This window comes from Nanorana parkeri, unplaced genomic scaffold (assembly GCF_000935625.1).
Source record: "Nanorana parkeri isolate BGI_ZX_2015 unplaced genomic scaffold, ASM93562v1 scaffold1228, whole genome shotgun sequence".
NCBI classification, from domain to species: domain Eukaryota; kingdom Metazoa; phylum Chordata; class Amphibia; order Anura; family Dicroglossidae; genus Nanorana; species Nanorana parkeri.
In genome coordinates this window covers 12,121-37,470 of record NW_017307496.1, presented here as the reverse complement: position 1 = coordinate 37,470, position 25,350 = coordinate 12,121, and the positions used below count along the sequence as shown (strand labels likewise).

The following is a 25,350-nucleotide window of genomic DNA, read 5'->3' as shown; positions in this document are numbered from 1 at the left end:
TTTTGACCTCCTTACCAATTCCCAACAGACCCTGGGAGACCATCTCTCTAGACTTTATAGTCGATCTCCCCAGATCAGAAGGGGCTAACACCATCATGGTCACGGTGGACTTGCTGACAAAAATGGCACATTTTTCCCCCTTAAAGAAACTACCGACTTCAAGGGAGACTGCACACACGTTTGTCACTCAGGTACTCAAACTACACGGCTTGCCCTCGCGGATCATCTCTGACAGAGGTAGCCAATTTGTATCCAGGTTCTGGAGGGCCCTCTGCAAGACTCTACACATTGACCATCGCATGTCTGCTGCCTATCACCCCCAGACCAATGGGCAAACAGAGCGAGTTAACCAATCCCTGGAGCAGTATCTCAGGTGCTACTGCACCCATCTCCAGGATGACTGGTCCCAGTTGCTGCCACTCGCTGAGTTCTCTTACAACAATGCTACCAGTGCTTCTACCCGTGTATCTCCTTTTTATGCAAATTATGGCTTCCATCCAAACAGTCTACCCTCTTCGGTCCTCCCTAGCAACGTTCCCTCTTTGGAGGACTACCTCTCCACCTTAAAAAGGACCGCAGGGATTCTACGCTCCAACCTAGAGGCAGCTCAAGGGAAGCAGAAACGCAGCTACGACTCCCGTAGGACTGCACCACCTTCATACCAACCTGGTGATATGGTCTGGCTTTCCACCCGGAACCTGAGACTCAACGTTCCCTCGAAGAAACTCGGCCGCCTATTTGTCGGACCCTTCCCCATCGACAAAATCATCAATGCCAATGTGGTACGCTTAGTGCTACCCCCAGACTGGAGGATACACCCCTCGTTCCACGTCTCTCTTCTTAAAGCCTTCCGGCCTGACCCATTCTCGGATAGGAGTTCCCCTCCGGCTCCTCCAGTTGAGGTGCAAGGCGAGGTGGAGTATGAAGTGGAGAAGATCCTGGACTCCCGTAGGCGTGGTTCTTTCATCCAGTACCTGATCAGATGGAAGGGCTACGGATCCCAGGACGACTCTTGGGAAGACTCAGGAGACGTACACGCTCCCCGACTTGTCCGAGAGTTCCATCGCAGGTACCCAGATCGACCAGCTCCGACGGGTAACCCCGGAGGTGTTCCCTTGGGGAGGGGGTTCTGTAATGAGAACCGCCGACTCCGCTCACCTGGGGTCCGGGGAGGGCACGGTTCCGCCGCTTCTCGCCACCGGCCGTCTGCGTCCCAGGGTGGAGCGCACACATCCACTTCCGGGTTCGGACGTCGGATGCGTTCCACCGTGGGACGCGGAAGTGCGCCGCCTCAATCAGCGGCTCCACCCCCAGCCCTTGGCCCTATATAAGCGCCCCAGTGAGACAGTATGGCGTTCCACTAATGCAGACTGAACGCCTACTGTCTCCTGGGACACCACTGCTCTTCTACTCGCCTGCAGGCCGCTACACATCTCTGGATCGATTGCTCCTGAACCCCTGCACCTTAACTGCCTCCACTTAAACAGCAAGTACTTGTGCTCATTGCACTGCAGCTTAAACCTTAGTGACTGTATAACTAAGAACCCTGGATTAGCTCTTGTGCTCCATCTAGTGGACTGTTGGGAGATTACATAATTGACTCTAACTAAGGCTGTTACACTCCTGAATTTCAGTTATCATTCGTAACCATTACAAATTGAGGATACTATATCAAGATAGGGAATATGCTGTAATATCCCTTCTTCCTTTTTTGTTTCTTTTGGCTGTGATGCTTGAACCCTAACTCCCCGTTAAGATTGGGAAGATTGTGGATTGCGATCCACAAACCCCGAAACTACCCCAGGTGTTACACTTGTGTGCTTTCACATGTGACAGCTACAGAACAGAATTTAAATTTAGAATGCAATTAATACTTTGATGAGAAAGGGGAGCTAGCAAAGTTTGTATATAATTTATTATTAAGCTAAAATAGGTTCTCAAATCATCTCTGAATTGAGCCTTCCTTCTGAAGGGTGGCTACTTTTGTTCCCCATGGTCCTTCTGTGTGTTGTAAAGTAGCCATCGCTCCAAGCTCACTCCTGTGACACTCTCATGTTTAGTTAGCCAATTTGTATTGAGATTGTAGTCCCTCATGGGAGGGAGCTTCGAGCGATGGCTGCTTTACAACACACACAGGGATCATTGGGAACAAAAGTAATCACTGTCCAGAAGGAAGGACGGTATCAGCATGAATTTAGAGATGATTTGAGGATCTACAGCTGAGTGGTACACAAATAAGATACATTTTTGTTAATAGTTAAGGTACTTAAATGCATTTTTAAGATTTAACTCCTGAGTTTAGTGTCACTTTTACTTAAAGCATTTTTATTTCTGTCTGTGTTGATGTTAGAGAGATAGTCCCTTACTTCCAGTCCTGATGACAAAGGCACAAAAAAGTGGAGGAATCTTTGCAACAGAGCCTCTGACTGCAGTAAAACCTGAAAAAAAAGTTCTAAGTCTTCCCCACTCTATCCGAAACTAAATAAAATGACTATGCACACACTTTAAGCTCACAGTATATGTTGTTACATTTTTATAGAATCAGTATAATATTACATTTGGTATGTGATCTCTCTATATTGCAGTGTTAAGTGAAGTCCAAGAAGATTGGCTGCAGAAACACAACAATACTCTGTCTCTGTTTCCGATTGTACTGGAGCCCATCACAGAATACAATATGAAGCTATCTGATCTGGAAGAATATATAAAGGAAGCTCGCAACAACATTATGGAAACAACTAAAAAAAACACAGAAAACAGCGGCAAGCTTCAAATACAAGATGTAAGATGATTTTGCTCCCTATAGATCATGTCAAAAGACAAGAATAATGCAATAATATAGGATCTCTATAACATTTAGCCATAAGGGAATTATTAATTGCAATTTACTTATCTGTAGGTCTAAAACAGCGTTTTTTAACCTTTTTTCAGTCACAGCACCCAAGTATGCAAAATCTCAAGGTACCCCAATCTAAAATGTAAAAAAATAAATGTAAAAATGTGAAAGAATGACATGTGGTCCCCCTCTAAAAAAACCTATATCAGATTACCTTATCCTAAATAGGGGTCTGGTGTGCATTTTAAGGAGGGATATCACCCCAAAAAAAAAAACATAAGGAGTTCCCCCCTACATATCAAGAGTCCCTCCTTTCACATCAAAAGCCCCCCTTCACATCAGAGTCCTGCCTTATAATCATTACCCCAGTGCGACTGCAGCAGCAAGGCAGAGATCAGGAGGTGAATCAGGTCTGGATGGACAGAGATGGACTTCTGTCTTCTTCTGAATGATGGAGGAGGTCCTGGATGCTCCCCAACATCTCAGTCTACCATGTAGTTGTCTCTCCATAACAGGGCAGTCCCCTTATAAAAGGGCAGTCTCTCACAAGGCAGCCCCTAACAATGCAGTCTCTCAACTGACAGTCTTTATGATAATAGGGCATCTCTCTCTCAAAGGAGAGTCTTACAGAACAATACTTCACATAGACATCTCCCACTAGCAGTCTCTCACTAAGAAGCCATTCCCTAAATACAAAGTCCTACAAGTGAGAGTGGCTTTCTAAACAAAAATAATTTTTCTCTTTACACGCCATTATTTTTCTCACATTGTGCTCTCTCACAGTGCAGTCTCACTCTAACAGAGCAGTCTGTCTATCCCCTGGTGGTTTCACTAAAGTGCAGTTTCTGTCTAATATGGTAGACCAGGGGTAGGTAACCTTGGCACTCTATCTATTGTGGAACTATAGGTTCCATGAAGCATTGCAAGACTCTGGCAGCCACAGGCTGAGGTTGCCTACCCCTGTAGTAGCCTTATGTGGGGCAGTCTTACTTTCATATGGCAGATTTATTCAAAGAAGGCATTCCCTCTAACACCTGCCCATCTCTTGTCTAACATGATGGTCTATCTGTATGATATCAGTCTTGCTCTAGGGGCACTGTCATTAAAGCAGGATATTCTTCCTCCAGTGCGGGCTATACACTTTTTATTACAAACCCACAGACACAATTGCATTTAAAAAATGAATAATTATTCCAAGTTATTTTTCATTTTTCACAAATCACCACATATATGAATTATGTTTTGAACACTGTGACTATGCATTTTCAATACACCAACAGGTTATTTTCTAATATCGAGTGAGCAAGCTATATGATTTGAAAGAAATGCAAAGAGCCTATGTAACACCATACTGCGAAGAGCAGTGGCATGCAGTAATCCATAATGACCAATCATTGTGTCTTTTCATATATGTGTTCCCTATTCATTTTCTTTTGTTCAGTATTAGAAATTTGAATTTTGGATATTTGGATACTCTTATCACGTGACAATATTTCACATTTACCGTCTGCAGACAGGAGGTTGATCTTAAAGCATGTCCCTTTTTTATACATTCTTGATATATTTATTCTGTGTTAAAGTGAATGACTCAAAAGAGGTATAATAACCGTTGCTATTTATGTGCATTCGGTCTACTGAAAAATTATCTCCAGCTGGTTGCTATGGATTACAGCACCTTTGCACAATGATATTGATTAAATGAGTTATATGATATTAAAAAAAGTGTACATTTTAACTAACTGATGAAATGTAAATTCCCCACCAGGAACAGATAACAACTGTGAATGAAGCAGCAACATCTACCAACGATGCCTTAAAAGAAGCCTGGACAACATTAAATGATACCAATGTGATCATTGAAGATATTAATGGCATAATCAAGGTACAGTGAAGTGAACCAAGTGAGGAGATAATGAGGACAAATACATATCTTAGATTTTCTGCTGACTTTACTTTCTGTAATTGGCAGAGAATGTTATTATGTATTTATGAACATTTGGAAACCAGATGAGAATATTGGAAATATTAAATAAATCATTTTCTGTGGGTAGTTGAAGTCTGGAACATACCAAATGTCTTTATTTGTTAAATACAGAGTAAGAAAATGCATGAACATGAGGCAGAACCATGAAGAAAAAAAAACTCACTACAGTATCGTTTCCTTTAGGCTTAGAAAGAGACCCATATGCAAACACGGGCACGTTCATATACAATGTTTAGTTGCAATTATTGGTTTAGCATATCCTTCTTGCTAGGTCACTGTCTCAAACCTTTTCTTTAAAAAGTCCTGACCGGAAGATGCCACTGCTGACTTCTCCTTCAGAAAATGCTAGTTGCCTAGCTCCTATTAAAGACAGAGGGGTTAGCCAGGCAGCTGGCAGTTTTAGACAGAAGACAGCACAGACAGCCATATATCACTCTTGGTAGATTTACTTTAAATTACTAAAGTCACCTCCTATGGCACAGTGTACTTGGTTTACAAAATGTTAATAAACACATTTTTATGTATAATGTTTTGTTGTACATACAGTATAAACCAATTGTCCTAGTTTTTATGCTATTCAAGTAGCACAGAGTAATAAAAAGGATGAGGATGAAAAGTCTGAAGTTAAGGGAAGTAAATCAGTGCTTAAATTCAAACATCTATTCCTATGAAGAAGTTCTATTTGTTTTGACCCTCTGCATTGGACTGAATGTTTGAATTGTACATTGGGCATATTTCACTTTCTAAAAGTAGGAAAATGTTTTCAAACTTTAGGATCAGGGAAAATGTTTTCAATCAGTCAGACCTGACTGCAAGACCTGCACTGAAAGGAAAATCGTAAGACACAGTCCTTATGCTGCATTACCAAATTGAAAGCAGAGCCTGTATATGTAATAAGCAAATATGGCTGTCCCCATGCCTCCTAAATGTCCCTTATTTGGAAGGCTGTCCCTCATTTGGAACCAAATCCCTCTGTATCTCTGATGTAAAGAAATGTTGTATTTAACTTCCAAAATGTGATTCTGCAATAAAACCTTTATCTTTTCTTTTGTTCGCGCTTTCAAAAAAGCCAGTATAAAGGTAAATGAATGGTGAAAAACAATGCTGGGTTTAACCAATTAGGGGTAATTACATTGTGCTGAAAGGTGCCCCACTTTCTGATCTCAGAAAGATATGAGGTATTCTGCCCTCCACATACATTAATCCACATTGATAAGATTTAGTTGAAACTTTTTACATGTATAAAAAGACTATAATTTCCTTTTTAATGCAGAAGTGACAAAAATTCATGAACATTTTTTAGAACTTTGTAAAACTAGATATGAGTATTATTCAAAACCAATGGCCAAAAAGAATCAGTCCATCCAAAAGTGATATTTTAGCTATAGTTAAGACATAAAAGAAGTCACTAAATTTTTATATCTCACGGATACTTTAACAATGAATTTCTCCCATCCTTACAGCAGAAATACGCCCTCCTATACCTTACAGCCAACTAAGGTGCCATCTTAGCCTCTATTTGGATTGCAGTTGCCATGGTTCTGCACATGTGATCAGCTATGAAACCAGCCATTTGAGGGCTTGAAAGTTCATTTGAGTGCTGAAATAAGCACACTGGCCACTTGACAGTTGACATGCTTTAAAATTTAACTGTTTTGGGAGGCAGTTCATTTGGTGGGAAAAGTTCCACTTTATCTCCTAACTCTATTCCTGAGATTTGTGTTCCCACCATCACCAACTTTGTGTGTTTAAACATCTCCTGTTGTATTTATCATGATATAGAAAAAGTAAAGAAAAAAAGAAAAAAAATTGGCAGGGAGTGTGTAAACCCTCATAATACTCACATATAGGCATATAGACCTAAGAACTTAAGCATAACAATTTCACCAACAGACTGAGAGATATAAATTGTCAGGTGGTTTTATTCTCCAGCATCTACCAAAAACTGATGTATACAGTATGTTTTGGGTGGACTAACCATTTAGGGTAATGGTAAAATAAGTGTTTTGATAACTCTTTTTCACATGCTCTTTAATTTTTAACATAGAATATGACTGGTCACCATGCTGAAATAGATGGAGCTACAACTGGACTGCAGGAGAAAATAGCTAATTTATCTGACAACGTTGAAGACCTAGTTCGGCAGGCTGTAGATCATGCACTTGTACTTGAAAGGTACTCTGATGAACTAAAAAGGTAGGAGAACAAATGTTCAGAATGTCCAATACATTAAAACTGTTGTGTACTGTAGATGAACTTCAGAATTGATGTTTAATAACAAACCTACAAGAACAGACTGGATACAGTACAGTAGGCTGCACACGATAGTTGTACAAATGTCTTAGTTCTTTAATACAACTAAATCAAATGTTATATATTTTTCGATATACTGGTTCTTTAAATCCGAAATCAAGCTAGAGGATGTAAGGGTTAGCACTGTTACTTTTTGTTATCTGTGTCCCAATTGGAGAGATTTCCCCTCATTTGCTGTCAGTATAGGAAGTGATGGGAAATCGATGAACGATCACAGACTCTGTTGCCTGATGGAAGAAATCTCTGCAACTCAAACAAAGCCACAATGGTGCCATCCACTGTCTGGTACAGCAGGATCCACTATCTATGGGCCAAAACTCTGTATTTAGAGTGCTAGGTATCTTGCACGTTTAGTAGCATGGGGGAGGGTTGCAGCATCTGAGTTTTTTAGTAACCGGTTGTACCTTTCTGTTCTGGGGGCAACCACTCTCCATTTTCTTATATGGTCAAGAAAAAATACATGAAGTTAGGGAACAATAGAAAGACCAACAGAAATTTGATGAGTATAACACAGCCTTAAAGTGACGCTAAACTCAGGAGGTATATCTTAAAAATGCATTCAAGTAGCTTAACTATTAATAAAAATTTTACTTATTTGTGTATCACTCGGCTGTAGATCCTCAAATCATCTCTGAATTGGTGCTGTAACCGTCCTTCTTTCTGGAGGTTGGCTACTTTTGTTACCCATGATCCCTGTGTGTGTTGTAAAGTAGCCACAGTTCCAATCTTGCGTGATGGACTACAATCTCAATACAAATTAGTAAACTAAACATGAGATTGTAGTCCATCAGGGGAGCGAGCTTGGAGCGGTCACTACCTTACAACACACACAGGGACCATGTGGCACAAAAGTAGCCAACCTCCAGAAGGAAGGACAGTGTCGGCACCAATTCAGAGATGATTTGAGTATCTACAGCTGAGTGATACACAAATAAGCAACATTTTTGTTAATAGTTAGGGTACTTTAATGCATTTTTAAGATTTAACTCCTGAGTTTATTGTCACTTTAATATAAAGATCTTTCACCTCTGGTAAGTTACCGATGCGTGCACTGGTGTTGGACACCAGTGCACGCAACACTTTAAAACACTTTAAAACACAAAACTTTAAAACCCTTTAGGTGAATATATACAGTATGCTTTTGGCCATATATTTTTATATATATTTGGATATATTTGTCGCAATGATTTTGTTTCCACACCTTAGATCTGTTGATGTCTGCAAACTATTTTTAATGTATGATATTGATTTTTAGATTGTAAATACACAATAAAATAAAGGATCTTTTTGGTATAGATCCCTTAAATTTCCCCTTTTCCCCCCTGCTCTTTATTCAGTAGAAAGTGGGAGTGTTTTCCAAAAACAAGGCTAGTTTAGTTTTACTGTTCAGATTGGTGCAATAAACACTATTTTGGTATTTTCCTTCTTCAATCCAAAACTAAAAAAAAATATATATTTTTTCTGGAATTAGACTTTGAAACAGAAATGGCTCTGCTGACAAAACATATTAGGTTTGCCCTAATATTTAATTTATAGTAGAATAGTAAAGAATACTATTTATAATTATGCACCAGGCTTAATTGTATTTAAATAATTTAATGTATAATGATGAACAGCTTCTGAAATATACTTTCCTCCGTTAGCTGATCCGCTGAGCTAACTGCCGATTGGTACGAGCTCTTACATGAACTTATCCGGGCTTATACAATGATTGAATGTGACGGGTACTGCAACTGGATATTATTAAGGGCTGGCAGTGGACTAGTTGAAGATTAAGCCAGGAATATGCAATGCCTGAGAAGTTGTGTGGCTTATCAGTGGGCTAGCAGCAGGTTATTGACCTGGAGGCTTCTATTACTGTAAAAACATATATGGGAAACATCAGAAGTAAAGGAGAAGCTTTTAGGAGATGTGAAGCTGAGATACCATCTAGCACAGAGCAAATAATTATATGTTACGGGACTAAGAGAGGAGAAAGTATATCTGTACATCGTGTACTGGTTATAATGTATAACAAAACAAAGAAGCAAGTTCATGCTCTGAGTCAATGAATGCTACACTAACCAGGAAAATGATCAGATACATTTTGCATCTTTGAAGAAATAGCTCAAGAAACGTTATGATAACATCTATCCTCTAGTACATCGGCAAAGATACAGCATTTAGGTCCCCATGGTCTAAAAATTAGTCATAAATAGACATCAAGATTCAGGATTTTGAGCAAACTGGGTGGGTGGGCTAAATGGGTGTATATGAATATGTGTGTGTGTGTGTGTGTGTGTGTGTGTGTGTGTGTGTATAGACGACATTGTCATTTTTAATTTGAGGTGTCCATTGGTGGGGTGAAGGAATTACTTAATATATTTATATGCGCATGAGAAGATTTCAACAGTAAAGATCATCTATTTTTACTAAAATTAAATGACTTTGGTCTGTAATGTGACTTCTATACTAGTCTTATTCTTTATATGACCAAAACTTTTGCAAATTGTGAGAAAAGTCACTGACCCGAAGTCTTTTGTACAGAAAAAAAGACAGGACACCAGGGTGCCTTTTAAATTTTTGTTCTATGTTAATTATATTTAAGCAGATATCAGATTCAGAGAGAATCACACACAACTCATACAGTAAACAACTCATAAGACATAATCTTTGCACTATGCATTCACGAGTATGAGCTGGTTGAGCTTGATGGACTTGTGGCGTTTTTCAACCTAACTATGTACCTATGTAACATTTCCCCAATAACAGTGACTTGAAGAACGTCGACACAAATGGATTGGTCCAAAAAGCTCTTGATGCCTCCAATGTGTATGAGAGAATTGTAACTCTTGTTGAAGATGCCAATGAGACATCTGTTATGGCTGCGAATGCTGCTGACAGAGCTAAAGATGTGAGTCACAAAAGCTTCCACTGTTTACAAAATCCCTGTTGCTATCAGCACCTGTTCCTAACCATTCCCTGACTGTGTTTTTGTAGTTCTCGGGTGTTAATGTCAGCTCATTAATCCACATTGCTCTGCAGTGAACTTTTAATTAATGTGTTGATTATGCAGTCTACAGAGTTGCTTCTTTCCTCTTTGGAACAAAGCCTGCATTGTATCTGTGTGCCATACACTATAGTTCTATGGGGAAAAGGGAAACATGACTTTATTTCTTTCTATGCTGCAGAAATATGAAATCAGTCTTAAAGATGGTGGGTCTAAACTGGGTAATAAAGGGAAGAGCAGGAGTTACAGACACAAAGACATGTTTAAAGAATTTCTCATCTGACCGGCATATCTTGGTCATTTGTCATGCCCTAAGCACAGGTAAAAGGAATGTTTAGGCTATGCTTTATTGAGTTTAGACCAATTCACCAGTTAAAGGACTGAAAAAATCTCACTTTCAGAAAATTAAGTCTGATTCATCGAGGATAAAGCCCAATTGAAGTCTCACGCCCAGGGGTCCTCCTCACATAATCGCTGCCTGTGGCAGGGGGTTGGGGTGGGGGGTGCACGTTATTATGTTGGGGAGTGTGGGTTGGCTTGTGGTGGTCATGTTTGGGAGGGGGGTTGGGGTTGGTGCTCTGGCCAGTGTCCTGGTGGTGCACCTTCTAAGCTCTGGCAGGCATCCCACCCAGCTCACTGATGTCACTGAATGTCAGGAGCTGGGCGGGACGCTGGCCAGAGCATCCCAGGTAGCTAAGAGCTGGGAGGGGAGATGTGTATGGCCAGTGGCGGAACTATCGCTATAGCAACCCAGGCGCACAGGGGGGCCCGGCCAGGACGAGGAACAAAGGGGTCGCCCTGATGCCGTGCAGGTCGCTTGGGTGACAATGGCATCGCAGGTTGCTGGCTGTCACTGGCGGCTATGAGGGGGAACATGCCGCTATCCAGATCACTGACAACCTGTCAGTGATCTGTGCAGTAGCGCATTCCTCCTCACAGCCGCTGCTGAGTCAGTGACAGCCCGCAGCTGCGGAGGAGGAGGCAGGGCCGTCGGTGACCGAGGAGGCGGGGCCAGGCGCTTGAGAAGGCTGACAGCGGATCGGGGCTGACAGGTAAGAGGTGTGCAGGAGTGTGACCAACCCACCTGAGACCCTGCAGAGCCCACCATGGACGGTCTATCTTAGGTAGGCTCTGCAAGCGGCGTAACTAGAAATCACAGGGCCCCATACAATATTTTGCTATGGGGCCCTGTGATTTCTAGTTACGCCCCCTTTGTATGGCCTTTACACATCTCCCCGCCTGCTCTTAGAGACCTGGAATGCTCTGGCTAGAAAGCCTGCCAACCCCATCACTTGACCAAAAGAGATGCCGCATTGGGCAACACCCTCAGGCTGCCTCATTATAGAGATGGCCCTGCTCACACCACTTGCAAATGCCTTAATTACCTTTTTCAGTTGAAATGTTTCTTGCATTCACACTGACAGTGCTCTTTGCTGGCAGAGCTGAGTAACAGCTATATCTCATAGCAAAAAAGTATCCTCACACAGATTTAAACTGTAGAGGAAGAAAGGGGGCATGTCAGCCCAGAGGCTCATATGCAAAACTTTAACACTAGGTTAAGGATCTATATGAGGTGTAGGCAACATCGGCTTTTCAGCTGTTAAAGACATCTGAGAGCCACAGGCATGACTCCCAGAGTCAGAGATATGATGGAATTTGCAGTTTCACAAAAACTTAGGTTCCTGGTTACCTACCCCTGATGTATATTTTCAATAATTAAAATTAAAATCTAATTGGCAGAAAATAACTGTCATTTAAATAAAATAAGTTCCCTTATCCTGGTGTGTCACCTTTATGAATTGAGCATCAGGTCTGTTACTAAGGGCTGATTACCAACTGAGTGACTGCACTATTTCTAATTCCTGTTCCTATTGGAATTCACATTCATATTTAGACACCTTGCACAATTGCTGCATTAAGAAATTATAGGTAAAATGGTTGTTGGTATAACTTCTATCTGATTGCATATTTATAACTGTGACTTCAGATGGGCTTTAAACTGCCACTATTTTTTGTCTTTGTAATAGTTTTTATCATAAATATATTACTACTGCCCTAGACTAGAACTGCAGCTTGTTTGAAATACCAGTAACTGTGTAAATATCCTTCCAGGCTGTGGATGGTATCAATAACCAAGCTACCTTCCAGAGGGGAGAAAGTGATCGACTAATTGCTCAAGCCAACGACCTCAGAAACTCTGAGGTTATCAGTAAGTATATGTTCAGATCTCACTAGAACATGCTCTCATTAGCAATGCAATTTAAGTAGCATACAATATTCCTCTCTTTATGAAGTGCTTAGATCAGAACAAGATAGGTAATCTAACGCGTTGCTGTTGTTGAAAACATCAAGTGAAATAGTGCGTTGTGATTGTTCTGTTCATTTCACAAAATCTTGTCATTTAGGTTTAACTGAGACCAGAAAACGGGTTGATGCTGGTACTGCTAGAAAATCATCCTTGAATGACACGCTGGCAAACATTATTGCTAAACTTCAACTAACAGAGGATGGTAAGCAGAACTCATCTGACACTTTAACTGTTTTAAAATAGATTCATATATTTATACACTACATTGCCAAAAGTATTGGGGTGCATGCCTTTACACGCACATGAACTCTAATGGCATCCCAGTATTATTCCGTAGGGTTCAATATTGTATTGGCCCACCCTTTGCCACTATAACAGCTTCAACTCTTCTGTAACTCGTGTCTATGGGAATGTTTGACCATTCTTCCAGAAGCGCATTTTGAGGTTAGGTAATGATTTTGGACGAGAAGGCCGGGCTCGCAGTCTCCGCTCTCATTCATCCCAAAGGTGTTCTATCGGGTTGAGGTCAGGACTCTGTGCAGGCCAGTCAAGTATCTCCACCCCAAACTCACTCATCCATGTCTTTATGGACCTTGCTTTGTGCACTGGTGCGCAGTCATGTTGGAAGAGGAAGGGGCCGTCACCAAACTGTTCCCACAAAGTTGGGAGCATGAAATTGTCTAAAATGTCTTGGTATGCTGATGCATTTAGAGTTTCCTTCACTGGAACTAAATGGCCAAACCCAACCCCTGAAACACAACCCTACAACATAATCCCCCCTCCACCAAATTTTACACTTGGCACAATGCAGTCAGGCAAGTACCGTTCTCCTGGCAACCGCCAAACCCAGACACGTCCATCGGATTGCCAGACAGAGAAGCGTGATTCGTCACTCCAGAGAACACATCTCCACTTCTCTAGAGTCCAGTGACGGCGTGCTTTACACCACTGCATCCGACGCTTTGCATTGCACTTGGTGATGTAAGACTTGGATGCAGCTGCTCGGCCATGGAAATCCATTCCATGAAGCTCTCTATGCACTGTTGTTGCACCAATATGAAGGCCACATGAAGTTTGGAGGTCTGTAGCTATTGACTCTGCAGACATTTGGCGACTTCTGCACACTGTGCGTTTCAGCATGCGCTGACCCCGCTCTGTCATTTTATGTGGCCTACCACTTCGTTACTGTTGTTCCCAGTTGCTTCCACTTTGTTATAATACCACTAACAGTTGACCGTTGAATATTTAGTAGCAAGGAAATTTCACAGAACACCTGAATCGAATGATTTAGAGGAGTGTCCCAATACTTTTGGCAATATAGTGTATGTGTTTCTGCTAAACATCAAGCATATGCAGTACTCCTTCTTTAATTCTTAATGGCTTAATGGAAGTGTAATGTTCACACAACTATGTTCACTTACTAAATTAATGCAGAGTATTCACTTTCCAAATTAATGTTGACTTATCTTAGTAAGTTAAAGCTGTGTTCTCATCAGTCATACAATCATCTGCATTTAAAAGTCCGGTTTCGTCTTTCATTTTCCTTGCACATCACTGGCAAGAGATCTCATTCAGTTAGGAAAATTGAGGTCATTGGTCCAAAACTGATGCATGCACTTTTTTTAAAGACAAACAGCACAACAGTTTGGTGCGAACAAGACCCATAAACTTCTCTTTTCTCTCAAAATATAATTTGTGAAGGATAAACTGATTGATAGTTGTTGCTTTCATTTTCTTTATGTATTGTAATGATATGCCTAAAATTGTCTGTTCTAAATGTGCTGGGCTTGCATTGTTCTAACAAAAGAAACTGATGAAAAGTATGTCCTGCTGGGAAGCTGAAGAGCTAAGTATAAGAAGATGTAGAAGCAGATACAATTTACACGTACAATAATTCTTCATTAAAAACTATTACCAGTGTAAAGACATTGCACTCCTGACATTGCTGACATTCAAACAGAGTGCTGCACCTTCAGCCCCCCTTCTTTCCACAAAGGCCATTTTTTCAGTCGACTTTTGCAGATGGAGTAGGTCCGAAAATTCTAGGCCAAAACAACGACTGTAGCCTATGGGGCTGCCCGAGAAAACACAACGAGCGAATGGCCAACTTAACCTGGTTGCGTCTTTCAGTGGTCTAAGGCAGTGAAACCTTTCAACTATTCTCTGCATTAATCCAAATTCCAGATATGTAATTTCATTATTTGCACTTTTCACACAGATGAAACCAGAAAACGTCTTGAAAAGTCAAAACTAATGGCAGATAAAGCTCTAAATATTTCTGCCATGGTGACTGAGATGACTGACCCAATGACAAAAAATGCAAACATGTGGAAAGAAGACCTTAGCAGTTCGGGTTTTGATGCTTCTGCTTACAACTCAGTTGTAAATGCAGCTGGAGAATCAGGTAAGCAATGGTCTTCCTGCACATTATGCTTGAGCCAATAATCTCTAATATTTGAACAATTTAGGTAATTAGTATGTATAAAAGAAAAGATTGACATATGACAAACTCACATATGACAAACTCACTTAATATGCACAATGATGATGCACAATGTACACACGTGCAAATATTGTTGGGATCCACCCCACTAACCGATTGACAGCTGGCTCTGCCTCTCTAGAGGAAGAACCAGCTGTGCCTATCGCTTCCCCTGTCTGTCCCTCCAGTCAGCACTGGAGGAACAGAAGGGATATGCCTGTGGGGAGTGGTGACAGATAGGCTCTCTGCAGGGAGAAGATTGTGAACTGAGTGATCAGCGGTTTCTGATTGCTCAGTTCTCGATCCATAGAGCCGATGTGTGACAGGTGCAGTATCACACATTGGGGTTGATTTACTAACCTTATAAACACGCCACAAACAAGTATACACCTCTGTAGTGTGTTCCCTCCCAGCATGATCTATTGGTGGAATCTAGTCACCTTTGTAGTGTGTACACACTCAGCAGGTGTGTTGTGCAAAGCCTTGCATGAATTGCAAGGTGATGTTGTGTAAATTAGCTCTACATTGTGTTGCTTGCGTTGATGAATGCAGGAATGTAAATGCATGAGCTAACCATTTTTGTCTAAACTGTGAAGCAGTATTATATATGCATCATGTGCATGGTTTTTCCATATATGGCATTAGTGGAAATATGCTTTTAGAGACTTTTTGGTTGATAAATACGTTTTGCTGTGTAAAAATCACACGCACCTAGTGGGTGCGTGTGTTTAGGTTAGTAAATCACCCCCATTGACTCTAACTATGGGGAAGAGTGCATTTTACTCTGCCCGCAGACCTCCTTTAAAAGAATTCCTTTGGGGTTTTTGAAAAATTCACTGAGAATGTATACTACCCTAAACTATTTGTAATCCATTGTTTTCAGTGGAGGCAAGCTTAAATTCTATGCTCAAGGGAGTGACATTTTATGCATTTTCACCATACTTTGCCTATTCTTTTACCAATCTGACTACTTTTTGCCATTCCATACTGCACTTCCATATCACAAATCTCTAGACGTATTTTTTATGATGATAGTGGGGAATTTAGAGGTAAGGGAGGCAAAATCAAACTGCTATTTTGATTAATAGATCCAAGAGTACAAACTGGTTTATTGACCAAATAATCAATGATTTATTTTGAAAAAATTATTTGGTTCACTTTGGTTTTGTATGTGTGCTTTATAACATAGCATTGTTGTATCACTCTCATTTCCCATGCCATTCACTTGACAATGCAGTGAAGAACCTGACAGAGGTAATGCCACTACTGCTGACTAAACTGCGCACTGTAGAACACAACTTTCCATCAAACAACATTTCGTCCAGTATTCTCCGTATCCGTGAGCTCATTGCCCAGACAAGAAGTGTGGCCAGTAAGGTATGGGGCCATTTCAGAATTATTCTTTTAACCTTCTTTTACAACAAATCTACCAATATGTTTGATATTACATCTTTCCAATATATATATCAACTTTTAGATCATCACAAGCTCTCCACTGGCTTTGGTATCCTAATTCTAAATTAAATTCAAAAAAAATTGCTGTGCTTCATAAATGTACCAGAGTTTCTTTATAAAGCAGTAGTTTGGCTGCGGTAAGCTATATCGCTGCTTTTTAAAAGGACCCCTAACAGCGCATTCTCATTTAGTAAATGTATCCAATGCTTAATTTGTTTGTTAGATTCTCTGTGGAAGCCAAATGTTTTATTATGCACAGTTCCTTAATAAACAGCAATTATCTTCATTTTTCTTCCCAGGTTCAAGTATCAATGAAGTTTAGAGGTAAATCAGCAGTTAATGTCAATCTGAAAACAAACCTTGCTGACCTAAAGGCCTACTCATCTATGAGTCTATACATTAATCCAGAAGCACACCAACAACAGCCTCAAGACAGATTTATTATGTACCTTGGACATAAAAATGTAAGAAATTATTTTAAAATATATAAATAACAGGTAAAATAATGTACTGCTCTGGCCACCGTGCAGAGAAACAAACATAAGTTTCCAAATTTGATTATGCATACTTATGCAGCAACTCTGTATACCAATTAGTAGAACTGCATGCAAAGGTGATACTAAAGGTGATCCCACCAAATGTCTTGTCTACTAGAATTTACATCTACTACATAATTAAGAGGTACGTTAACAAATGCATGTGGTGAAACAACACCAAGTTAAAGGTACAGTGTGAGGTATGTTAAACTTTACATAAGGAAAACTATTTTTAATTACCCATCTGTCTTATTACAGGAAAAAAATAAAAATACCACTTACCTTAGACTTACCTTACCCACAAAAATGTGTATGTGCAAAGAAAATGCAGAAGAGGAGGAAATGGGTGAACTTTCATCAGTTCACACCAAACATTTTGAACTATTTTAATGTTTTGATGATACCATTGCTAAATTGTGGGTAGTCCCCCTGTGTATGCCTAGTTTTACACCTCTCCCCCTAATTGCATAAATCGAAAAAAAAAAAACAGAAGGTTGTAAGGGTTTCTGGAGGGGTGTAAATGACCGTCCAAGAGAGATATATAAAAACAATATACAATTTATTACTATTAAATACTTAATTGGTTACATACATGATTCAATTGAACTTATTAAAAATCAAATCCCTGCAGAGGATACATCTTGGACGGTCATTTACACCCCTCCAGAAACCCTTACAACCTTCTGTTTTTTTTTTTTGTTTGTTTTTTCGGTTTTGATGATACCAACTAGGTATTCCCATTCTTCTTTGCATGCCCATACATTTCCCCTTGTGTTGTCCCACCTTGTCTCACAGTCATTAAGGTAGGATTGTGTCATTTAAAAGAAAATGCTGGACTTTTTGAGGGTAAGCAGAAAGCAGCTTCTACTCGATACTCTGTGTTATCATAATTTACAGGCTACTGGTTCCCTCTACCATTATTATTGTTCCTCAGCTTGTTTAAAGAAATAGTCCAATACTAGTGACAGAAGAGTTATGACATGCAGAAGATAATCATGGTATGGTGCTACCAAACAGCCCAGTTTTTGCTTTCCGGTAAGCTAAATGTGAGTGCCTGCCACTGATCCAATGGTGCTTCTCACAACATAGAGTTTCAAGTAGAATAGCACAGTTGTATTTAATCTGCAAATCATTAAAATATATAAACAAGAACCATTCACATTTTTCTTTCTCTTTCTAGGCCAAATCAGATTACATGGGTCTCGCTATTAAGCGCAATAACCTGGTTTACATATACAACTTGGGAAGTGGAGATGTGGAAATTCCCCTGGACTCCAAGCCCATCAGTACATGGCCAGAATATTTTAGCCTTGTGAAAATAGAAAGGTAATTGAGTTTCATTCCTTTCTAAGTGCACTACACATATTTTCGCTGCAAGGCAGAAACATGTAAATACAGCTGTTACAGTAGACAGGGACAGATGCAGCTAGATCAGTTCACTGCACATATGTTATGTGTTCCTTGCTCCTAGTTCAAGAGATCCAAAATAAAAGCACACTAGGTGTGATCACGTGGAGTAAACTTGCCCTGGCTAATGCAAGAAAAAACCAAGTTCACTAGAACTGGATTGCAACTTCAGGTACACTTGGTGATAAGTCATCCTATAATATATTGACATCAGAATTAAAGAGACCCTGTTGCCAGATTAATAATTTCACCAAAACTCTTACCATATGATTATATGTGCAATTAACATATTTAGTGCATGTTATTTTCCTGTAAAAGCCTCACTTGTGTAGGCTACTAAAATCCCTGTGATTGCTGCTGAGTGCTGCCATCCTGGATGTGTTCTTAGCAGCCCCAGCAGCTGTCGCCCAAGTACTCCCCTTCGTTCCTCCCTGCCAGCAACATAAAAGGTTATGTAGGGATGGCCGGAGAAGCTGGGCCAGCACAGAGAGTAATTAGACACTTCCAGAAGAGGAGAGGGACATGACGTGCAAGGAGGGAGAGGGCTGTGCTAGGTAATTGACTCTAGCTGGAGTGGTCACATTTTCTAGCGAAAGCATAAAAATAATTTATAGAATAGAAAAAACTGCAAGTAGGCATTTTAAATACTTGATTTTCTGTGCCCCACCTGCAATTTCTTAAGTTGGTGACGGGGTCTCTTTAAGGCAATGTGGGCAGTTTAATATTAAAAGTCAAATATTCAAAATATACAAACTTGAATCTGACAAGGAACAAAAGGGAAAGAGTAATGATTACATATGTATCTAGATAATAAATATAGGTACAATGCTTTGTGCGCATGCTGCAGGAATATAAGTAAGATAACAATGTTTTCTGACATTTTTTTTCCAGGTTGGGACGACATGGAAAAGTACTTCTAACTGTACCTAGTCAGACTGGTGCAACAGAGGAAAAATTCATTAAGAAGAGTGAGGCTTCCGGCAGTGACTCACTTCTGGATCTGGACCCTGACAATACTGTATTCTATGTTGGTGGTGTGCCTGAAAGATTTAAGGTAATATTTGAGGGACTGCTTATTTTTGCTATTCCTTTATGTTGTTCTACAATTTAGGACAAAAGATGTACAGTAATCTAAAGCTTGAACGTTTTTGGGGGGTAGAGTAGAACAGTTTAAAACAGTGTTTTGTTTTTTTGTTCCATGGGGAGACGGGAAGTGGAGCAAAACTTTCCAAAGTGAGGATAAATTCCACCAAAACAGGTGTCTCCATTGAAAGATTGCCCGTCTATCCTTGTTCCAATGACAACCATACATTTTGCATTTGCCATCGATTACTTATGCAGTGACAATCGACAGCGGGAAATATGGGGGCTGATTTAATAAAGGAAAAGTAGGCTGTTCACCTTGCGAGGGAATTTTCTCTTTAAACTTTTAATTTCAAGAGAAGCATAGTATAGAGAATTGAGTGAAGCTCTGCTAACTTCCATCATCCAATCATCTACAAGCAAAAATACTTTTTTTTTAAATTTATTTTCCTTGCTTTTTTTTGCAAAGTAAATTTTCACCACATTCAGTAGGCTAAGGAAAAATTCAATATCAAAGTGCAAAAAAAGTGCAAATTCCCTTGCAATGTCAATCTTAAATGCCTTTAGTAAATCAATCCCATAGAAAGAGTGAATCGCCCCAGTACGGACACATGCAGCACTAAAAAAAAAGCCCCAGTGGGACATGCCTGCTTTATGAAATGTAACCGAGTCCCCTTTCCTTCATTTGTCAATCGCTAACTGTCAGACACTAAACCTGGCCATACAGATATTGACTTATTATACGATACAAATCTAACAGATTCCTCTATCCATGCTAAACAACACAAATGGATGAATCTCACCTATGGGCTGTTGTATTGTGGCATGCTGTCAGAATACTGGAACAGTCACTTCCGCTTATTAACTGCAGTCATTGCTCCGCTCACAATTTTCCACCTGGCTCTTTTGTCAAAATTTGATTGAATAATCAACTTTTGTTAAGCTGGGTGGTGCCAACAGGGATGGCTTTATCAGGCACATCTCTGTTTTGCCAAGTAAATAACTGCAAACAGCAAACAGACAAAAGCTGGTAATATTTGTATCATTTAGCGGGCACCTGGACCTCCACTTTGTTGAGGTTTCTGAAATTGTCGCAAAATGAACAAAAGCCATTTTGTTATTATAAACTCTTCTCTACATGTGCTGGATTAATGCGCGTACACCATACATATTTTCCTGTGAAAACCTTAGGCCCCACTCACACAGGGACTTCTGGGAATCTGTAGGTCCCTGCAGTTTGGAATAGATGATTGTGTCGGGACGCAGGATAGATGTCACCAGGGACAATCATCTATCCCAAACCGCATTTAATCGTACTATGTTTGATTAGATGCGGACTGCCTCTGAGAGATACGCCCGCTGTCACCCTGTCATTAACTTCAATGCGTACAGTTTTCAAATTTTAACTGGACAAACTGGAAAGAGAAGCTCATTGGTTGCCATGGAGAACCGCTGCAGATTCTGTCTGCTCCACTTTTAATACATTTCCCTGTTTGTAATGTACATTTTACATCCTTTTCATTGCTGATCTAATACTTCCAGGAGGGTATTTATCAAAACTTGAGCAGACAAAATCTGGAACAGATGTGCATGGCAACCAATCATCTTCTCTCTTCAGTTTGTTCAGTTAATATTTGAAAAAGAAAGAGAGAAGTTCATGCCTGCTCCAGTTTTAATAAATTCCCTTCCCACTGTCTACAAACCATGGCACAGGTTCAGAAAAAAATCCTAGAAATAGCTATTAGACCAACTGCTGATACAGTGCAGTGTATACTTGTAGCCCAACCAGCAAAGTTCATTTAACTGTCATATCATGGGTACCACAATAAGGATGCTATGGTACATGGCATTAAATTAATGATGTATAAACTATAACTAACAGGATTCAGAAACTGAGAAATAATGATTTTGATTAAAAAAATGTCTTTATCGATAAGACAAGATGGGTCTGGCAGCTATGTTCTCGTAGAGGTCACTCAGAAACAGAGAACTTGGCACATTTGTTTGCAGCTAGCATCTCGGCAGGATATGTGCCAAACCTTGCTTGTGTTTGATTTACATTTGCTTACTGGTGATTTGTTTTCTTCAGCTCCCGGCCAGTTTGAACCTACCTGGCTTTGTTGGCTGTCTGGAACTGGCTGCTGTAAATGATGATATTGTCAGCTTATATAATTTCCATAACATCCATAACATCAATACAGCCACAGTGCCACCTTGTGTGAGGTAAAGAAAATATCACGAAATAAACTGAACTGCATTTCACAAAGTCATTCCTACTGTTAAGTTCACAGCTCTGCCACTCTCTACATAATTTTCATTACTAACACTTATAAATTAATACATTTATATGGCATTTTATATCATTCCAGAGCTCCAACACAAAAGCAACAAGTATATGTCTCATCTTGTGGTTCTTTTGGAGCTTAGATTGATCAGAGTACTTTGTTGGCTATTAAATGGCAATCAAAATAGCATTTAAAACCTTTAAAAAATTAATGCTATAGAAAATAAACAATAGCTTGTTAACTAGTAATCTCAACTCTGAAAAAAACTTTTTTTTATTTATTTTATTTTTTTATATCTACTTAATAACCTTCTTGGACTTACCCACTTCAGTACCTGCGTGTTACACCCCCTTCATTACCGGGCCATTTTTCAATTCTCAGTGCTGCGCTAGGCAAGTTTGTTTGAGAATTCCCCCATTACACAACACTGCAACTACATTATTTTTTTTTAGAATTTCTGGGGACAAATAGAGTTTTTTTTACTGGTATTTTTAGTGGCTTTTTGTTTGTTAACTATACAAAGTAAAAAAGACCAAAAAATGTGTCCTTTTGTTAGCAAAACATAGCAAATAAAAATGTCAAAACAGAACAAAAACCCCCCAAAAAGTAGACACCCCAAGATGATCTGATTTTTTTGCTGCAATTTTTTGGATATGAAGAAACATGCCGGTTCTGAGGGGGTTAAAACATGGGGCTGGTAATAGTTCACAAGCTACAATAAATGTACAGGTCATAGACAGAGGGAGGAGTAGTTGAAGGGGTTAATTTAGTTGCACAGGTCACATACAGTGGGAGGATGGAGATGGAGGGGCTAACGTATAGATGTGCAGGATAAAGGGGTGAAAGGGTTAATATACAAATCATCATGTAACTGTGTAGTCTGATTTCAAACTGACTTTCCTGACTTTAATAATTGTTAGTCAGGCAACTGGCATTTTCAGAGGCAGGTCACCAATGGTAGGCTCAGTGTGTGTTTCTTTAACCATTTGGTACTGAGTGTGTATCTCCATCAACAGCACCAATACATGATTTGCTAATACGCTAAAATTGAATGTTTATGTAAAAAAGAGAATACAGTATGATACACACTATGTCCTTTTATCTGTCTTAGAAATAAGCTGGCGTTCACTCAAAGTCGGGCAGCATCCTACTTCTTTGATGGCACTGGTTATGCTGTAATACGCAACATAGAAAGAAGGGGGCGCTTTACCCAAGTTACCCGATTTGATATTGAAGTCCGAACACCTGTAGACAATGCTCTTGTTTTCTTAATGGTTAATGGCGTAAGTACAGTCCTTGTTTTCAAAGCTGGATTATCACAATGGAAAAACATTTCTAACTTTGTGGATTAATTCCCACACTGAATATAATGCTTCATAGCCATGCAATATACGGTAATCATTATACACTCATTATTCCCCAGACAAAATTCTTTAGCTTGGAAATCCAAGATGGCTACCTGCGCCTTCTGTACGACTTTGGCTTTAGTAAAGGTCCCGTGCTCCTGGATGACTCAATGAAAAAAGCTCAGATCAATGATGCAAGATTTCATGAGGTATGTTTTGTATCTGTAGTATTTTAATGCTTCAGTGGCCAGTAACAGACACTGATTTACTTTCTGTGACCTGCAACAAGTTTGCAGATTAGGATGTCTGGTTTCACTCTGACTTTCATGATTTGTATACTTGCCAGAGGCAGTCAACAAATGTGAAATATCTGTTGGTTAAAATGTATATAAGTTTGGGAAATATACCCTGCGTATGTGGTTTTAACCATCAAGAATACAGAATATTTATTTGTTTATAGGGCAACATGTTCATTTGAAAAATATGTTGATAATTTGTACAAATGAGGCTCACAGCTTGATTATAGACTTTACTGCCAATTTACATTTCCCAGATCTCTGTCATTTATCACAATTCCAAGAAGATGATCTTGGTGGTTGACAGGAAACATGTGAAGAGTGTTGACAATGATAAGACATCAATTCCATTTACTGACATTTATATTGGAGGAGCTCCTACAAACATTCTGGAGAGGTGAGTTAAAAGGGAACTCCACATGTAAACAAGTTTTAGACACCTTCTAAGGCAGCAACTATGTTAAAGTCGGGAAATCAACTGTATTTGTTTAAACTTAAGTTAACACGCAGCTAATACAAATACTGTATACTGTATATACTATATATATATATATATATACTTTATATATCCTGTGTAATCTATTTTTTTAATCCTGCATAGCCCCTTTTGTGTCATCAGTACTAGACAGGACAAGCAGACCTCCGACTCCACTGCAATAGGTCTAGAGCAGGGGTGCCCACAATTTTTGTGTTAAGATCTACTTTTCAAATGAGATCTACCAAAGAGAGAAAAAAAACTCCTGGCTGTCTCTCCTCTCTCTCCTGGCTGTCTTTCCTCGCGCTCTCTGTCCTAGCTGTCATTCCTCGTTTTCTCTCCTGGCTGTCTCTTTTCGCTCTCCTGGCTGTCTCTCCTTGCTCTCTCCCCTGGATGTCTCTCTTCGCGCTCTCTCACCACCCAGCTTCCTGATATCTTTGGAAGCAGGCCAATCAGGAAGCCAGGCGGAGAATCATTACTTGCCCCCGGCTTCCTGACTGGCTAGAAAGCCAGTTCCATGCTTCCTCGTCACCTGGTGACAAGGGAGTATCAACACGGCTTCCCGGCTAATCCGTAAGCCGTGGAGCGAGTAATTACACGCCGCCTGGCTTCCCAGCTGATCAGGAATCCGGGCAGCAAGTCATTACACGCTGCACGGCTTCCTAAACTGCCTCCGGGCCGGCCGTAGTAGAAAAACGGCCAGACGGGAGCTCTCTAGATCTGAGCGGGCGTCTTTAGACATCCGCTCAGACACGCCCCCACGCGCACAACACTGGGCACGCCTGAGAGCGGGAAATGGCCACAATTTAAAAACAGGCAGCGATGCCTGTTAACATACAAGCGATCCGCCCTCTCCTCTGAAAGAATGCGGAAGTGTTGTATATTACATCACTTCCGCATTCTTGTGTCACTCTCCAGCTTCAGAAGCTGCAAAGAAGCTGATGGAGCAGATCTGTGCTTCATCAGCTTCTTTTGGGGGTCCTAGGTGACATTAGGGGTCTTGGAGACCCCTCATGTCTCCATAAAGAGGACCTGTCACATAGCCCCCGTATGTGATAGCAATAAAGTTTAGTGGGAAAAAAAGGGGAAAAAAAAGGGGAAAAAAAAGGGGAAAAAAAGTCCCCCCCAAAAAAGAATTTAAAAAGAAATAAAAAATGTTTAAAGTCCCCCACCCATACATACACGCATGCAAACATGCGTCGGGGGCGCATACGTGCAAGAAAGACGCTTGCACCCATTACGCCGCACATGTTACATATCCCCGCGAACGTCGGAGTGATAATCACTGTGGCCTGGCCAGGAAGGGGGTCTAAACACCTGGTCTTGAAGTGGTTAATGGTACTTTCGGTATCGGCGAGTACCGATAAAAAATATCAGTACTTGTACACGATACGGAAAAACTGGTATCAGTGCATCCCTAACATTTACCCAGCTTTAGTGACAAGTAAACACTATGGGGTCTATTCACAAAGCTGCCGAGGGCAGCCGAGTGAATGACCGATCAGAAGTGAAGTGAGCCGAACACTGTTCGGCTATTCACTTCAGGCTGGTACGG

At 40.3% G+C, this 25,350-nt stretch overlaps 1 protein-coding gene across 1 annotated transcript in view; it reads left to right on the top strand.

Annotated features, from left to right (window-relative positions):
- Window positions 1-25,350, top strand: part of LOC108797114 (laminin subunit alpha-4-like) — a 104,243-nt gene that overhangs the window by 66,820 nt on the left and 12,073 nt on the right. The window contains exons 13-27 of the mRNA XM_018568687.1: window positions 2,586-2,782; window positions 4,602-4,718; window positions 6,868-7,016; window positions 9,885-10,026; window positions 12,235-12,336; window positions 12,521-12,632; window positions 14,649-14,834; window positions 16,150-16,289; window positions 16,667-16,831; window positions 18,084-18,229; window positions 19,202-19,364; window positions 21,483-21,616; window positions 22,790-22,961; window positions 23,102-23,233; window positions 23,578-23,717. Coding sequence (XP_018424189.1) covers window positions 2,586-2,782; window positions 4,602-4,718; window positions 6,868-7,016; window positions 9,885-10,026; window positions 12,235-12,336; window positions 12,521-12,632; window positions 14,649-14,834; window positions 16,150-16,289; window positions 16,667-16,831; window positions 18,084-18,229; window positions 19,202-19,364; window positions 21,483-21,616; window positions 22,790-22,961; window positions 23,102-23,233; window positions 23,578-23,717 — 2,197 coding nt within the window. The remainder of the gene's footprint in view (window positions 1-2,585; window positions 2,783-4,601; window positions 4,719-6,867; window positions 7,017-9,884; window positions 10,027-12,234; window positions 12,337-12,520; window positions 12,633-14,648; window positions 14,835-16,149; window positions 16,290-16,666; window positions 16,832-18,083; window positions 18,230-19,201; window positions 19,365-21,482; window positions 21,617-22,789; window positions 22,962-23,101; window positions 23,234-23,577; window positions 23,718-25,350) is intronic.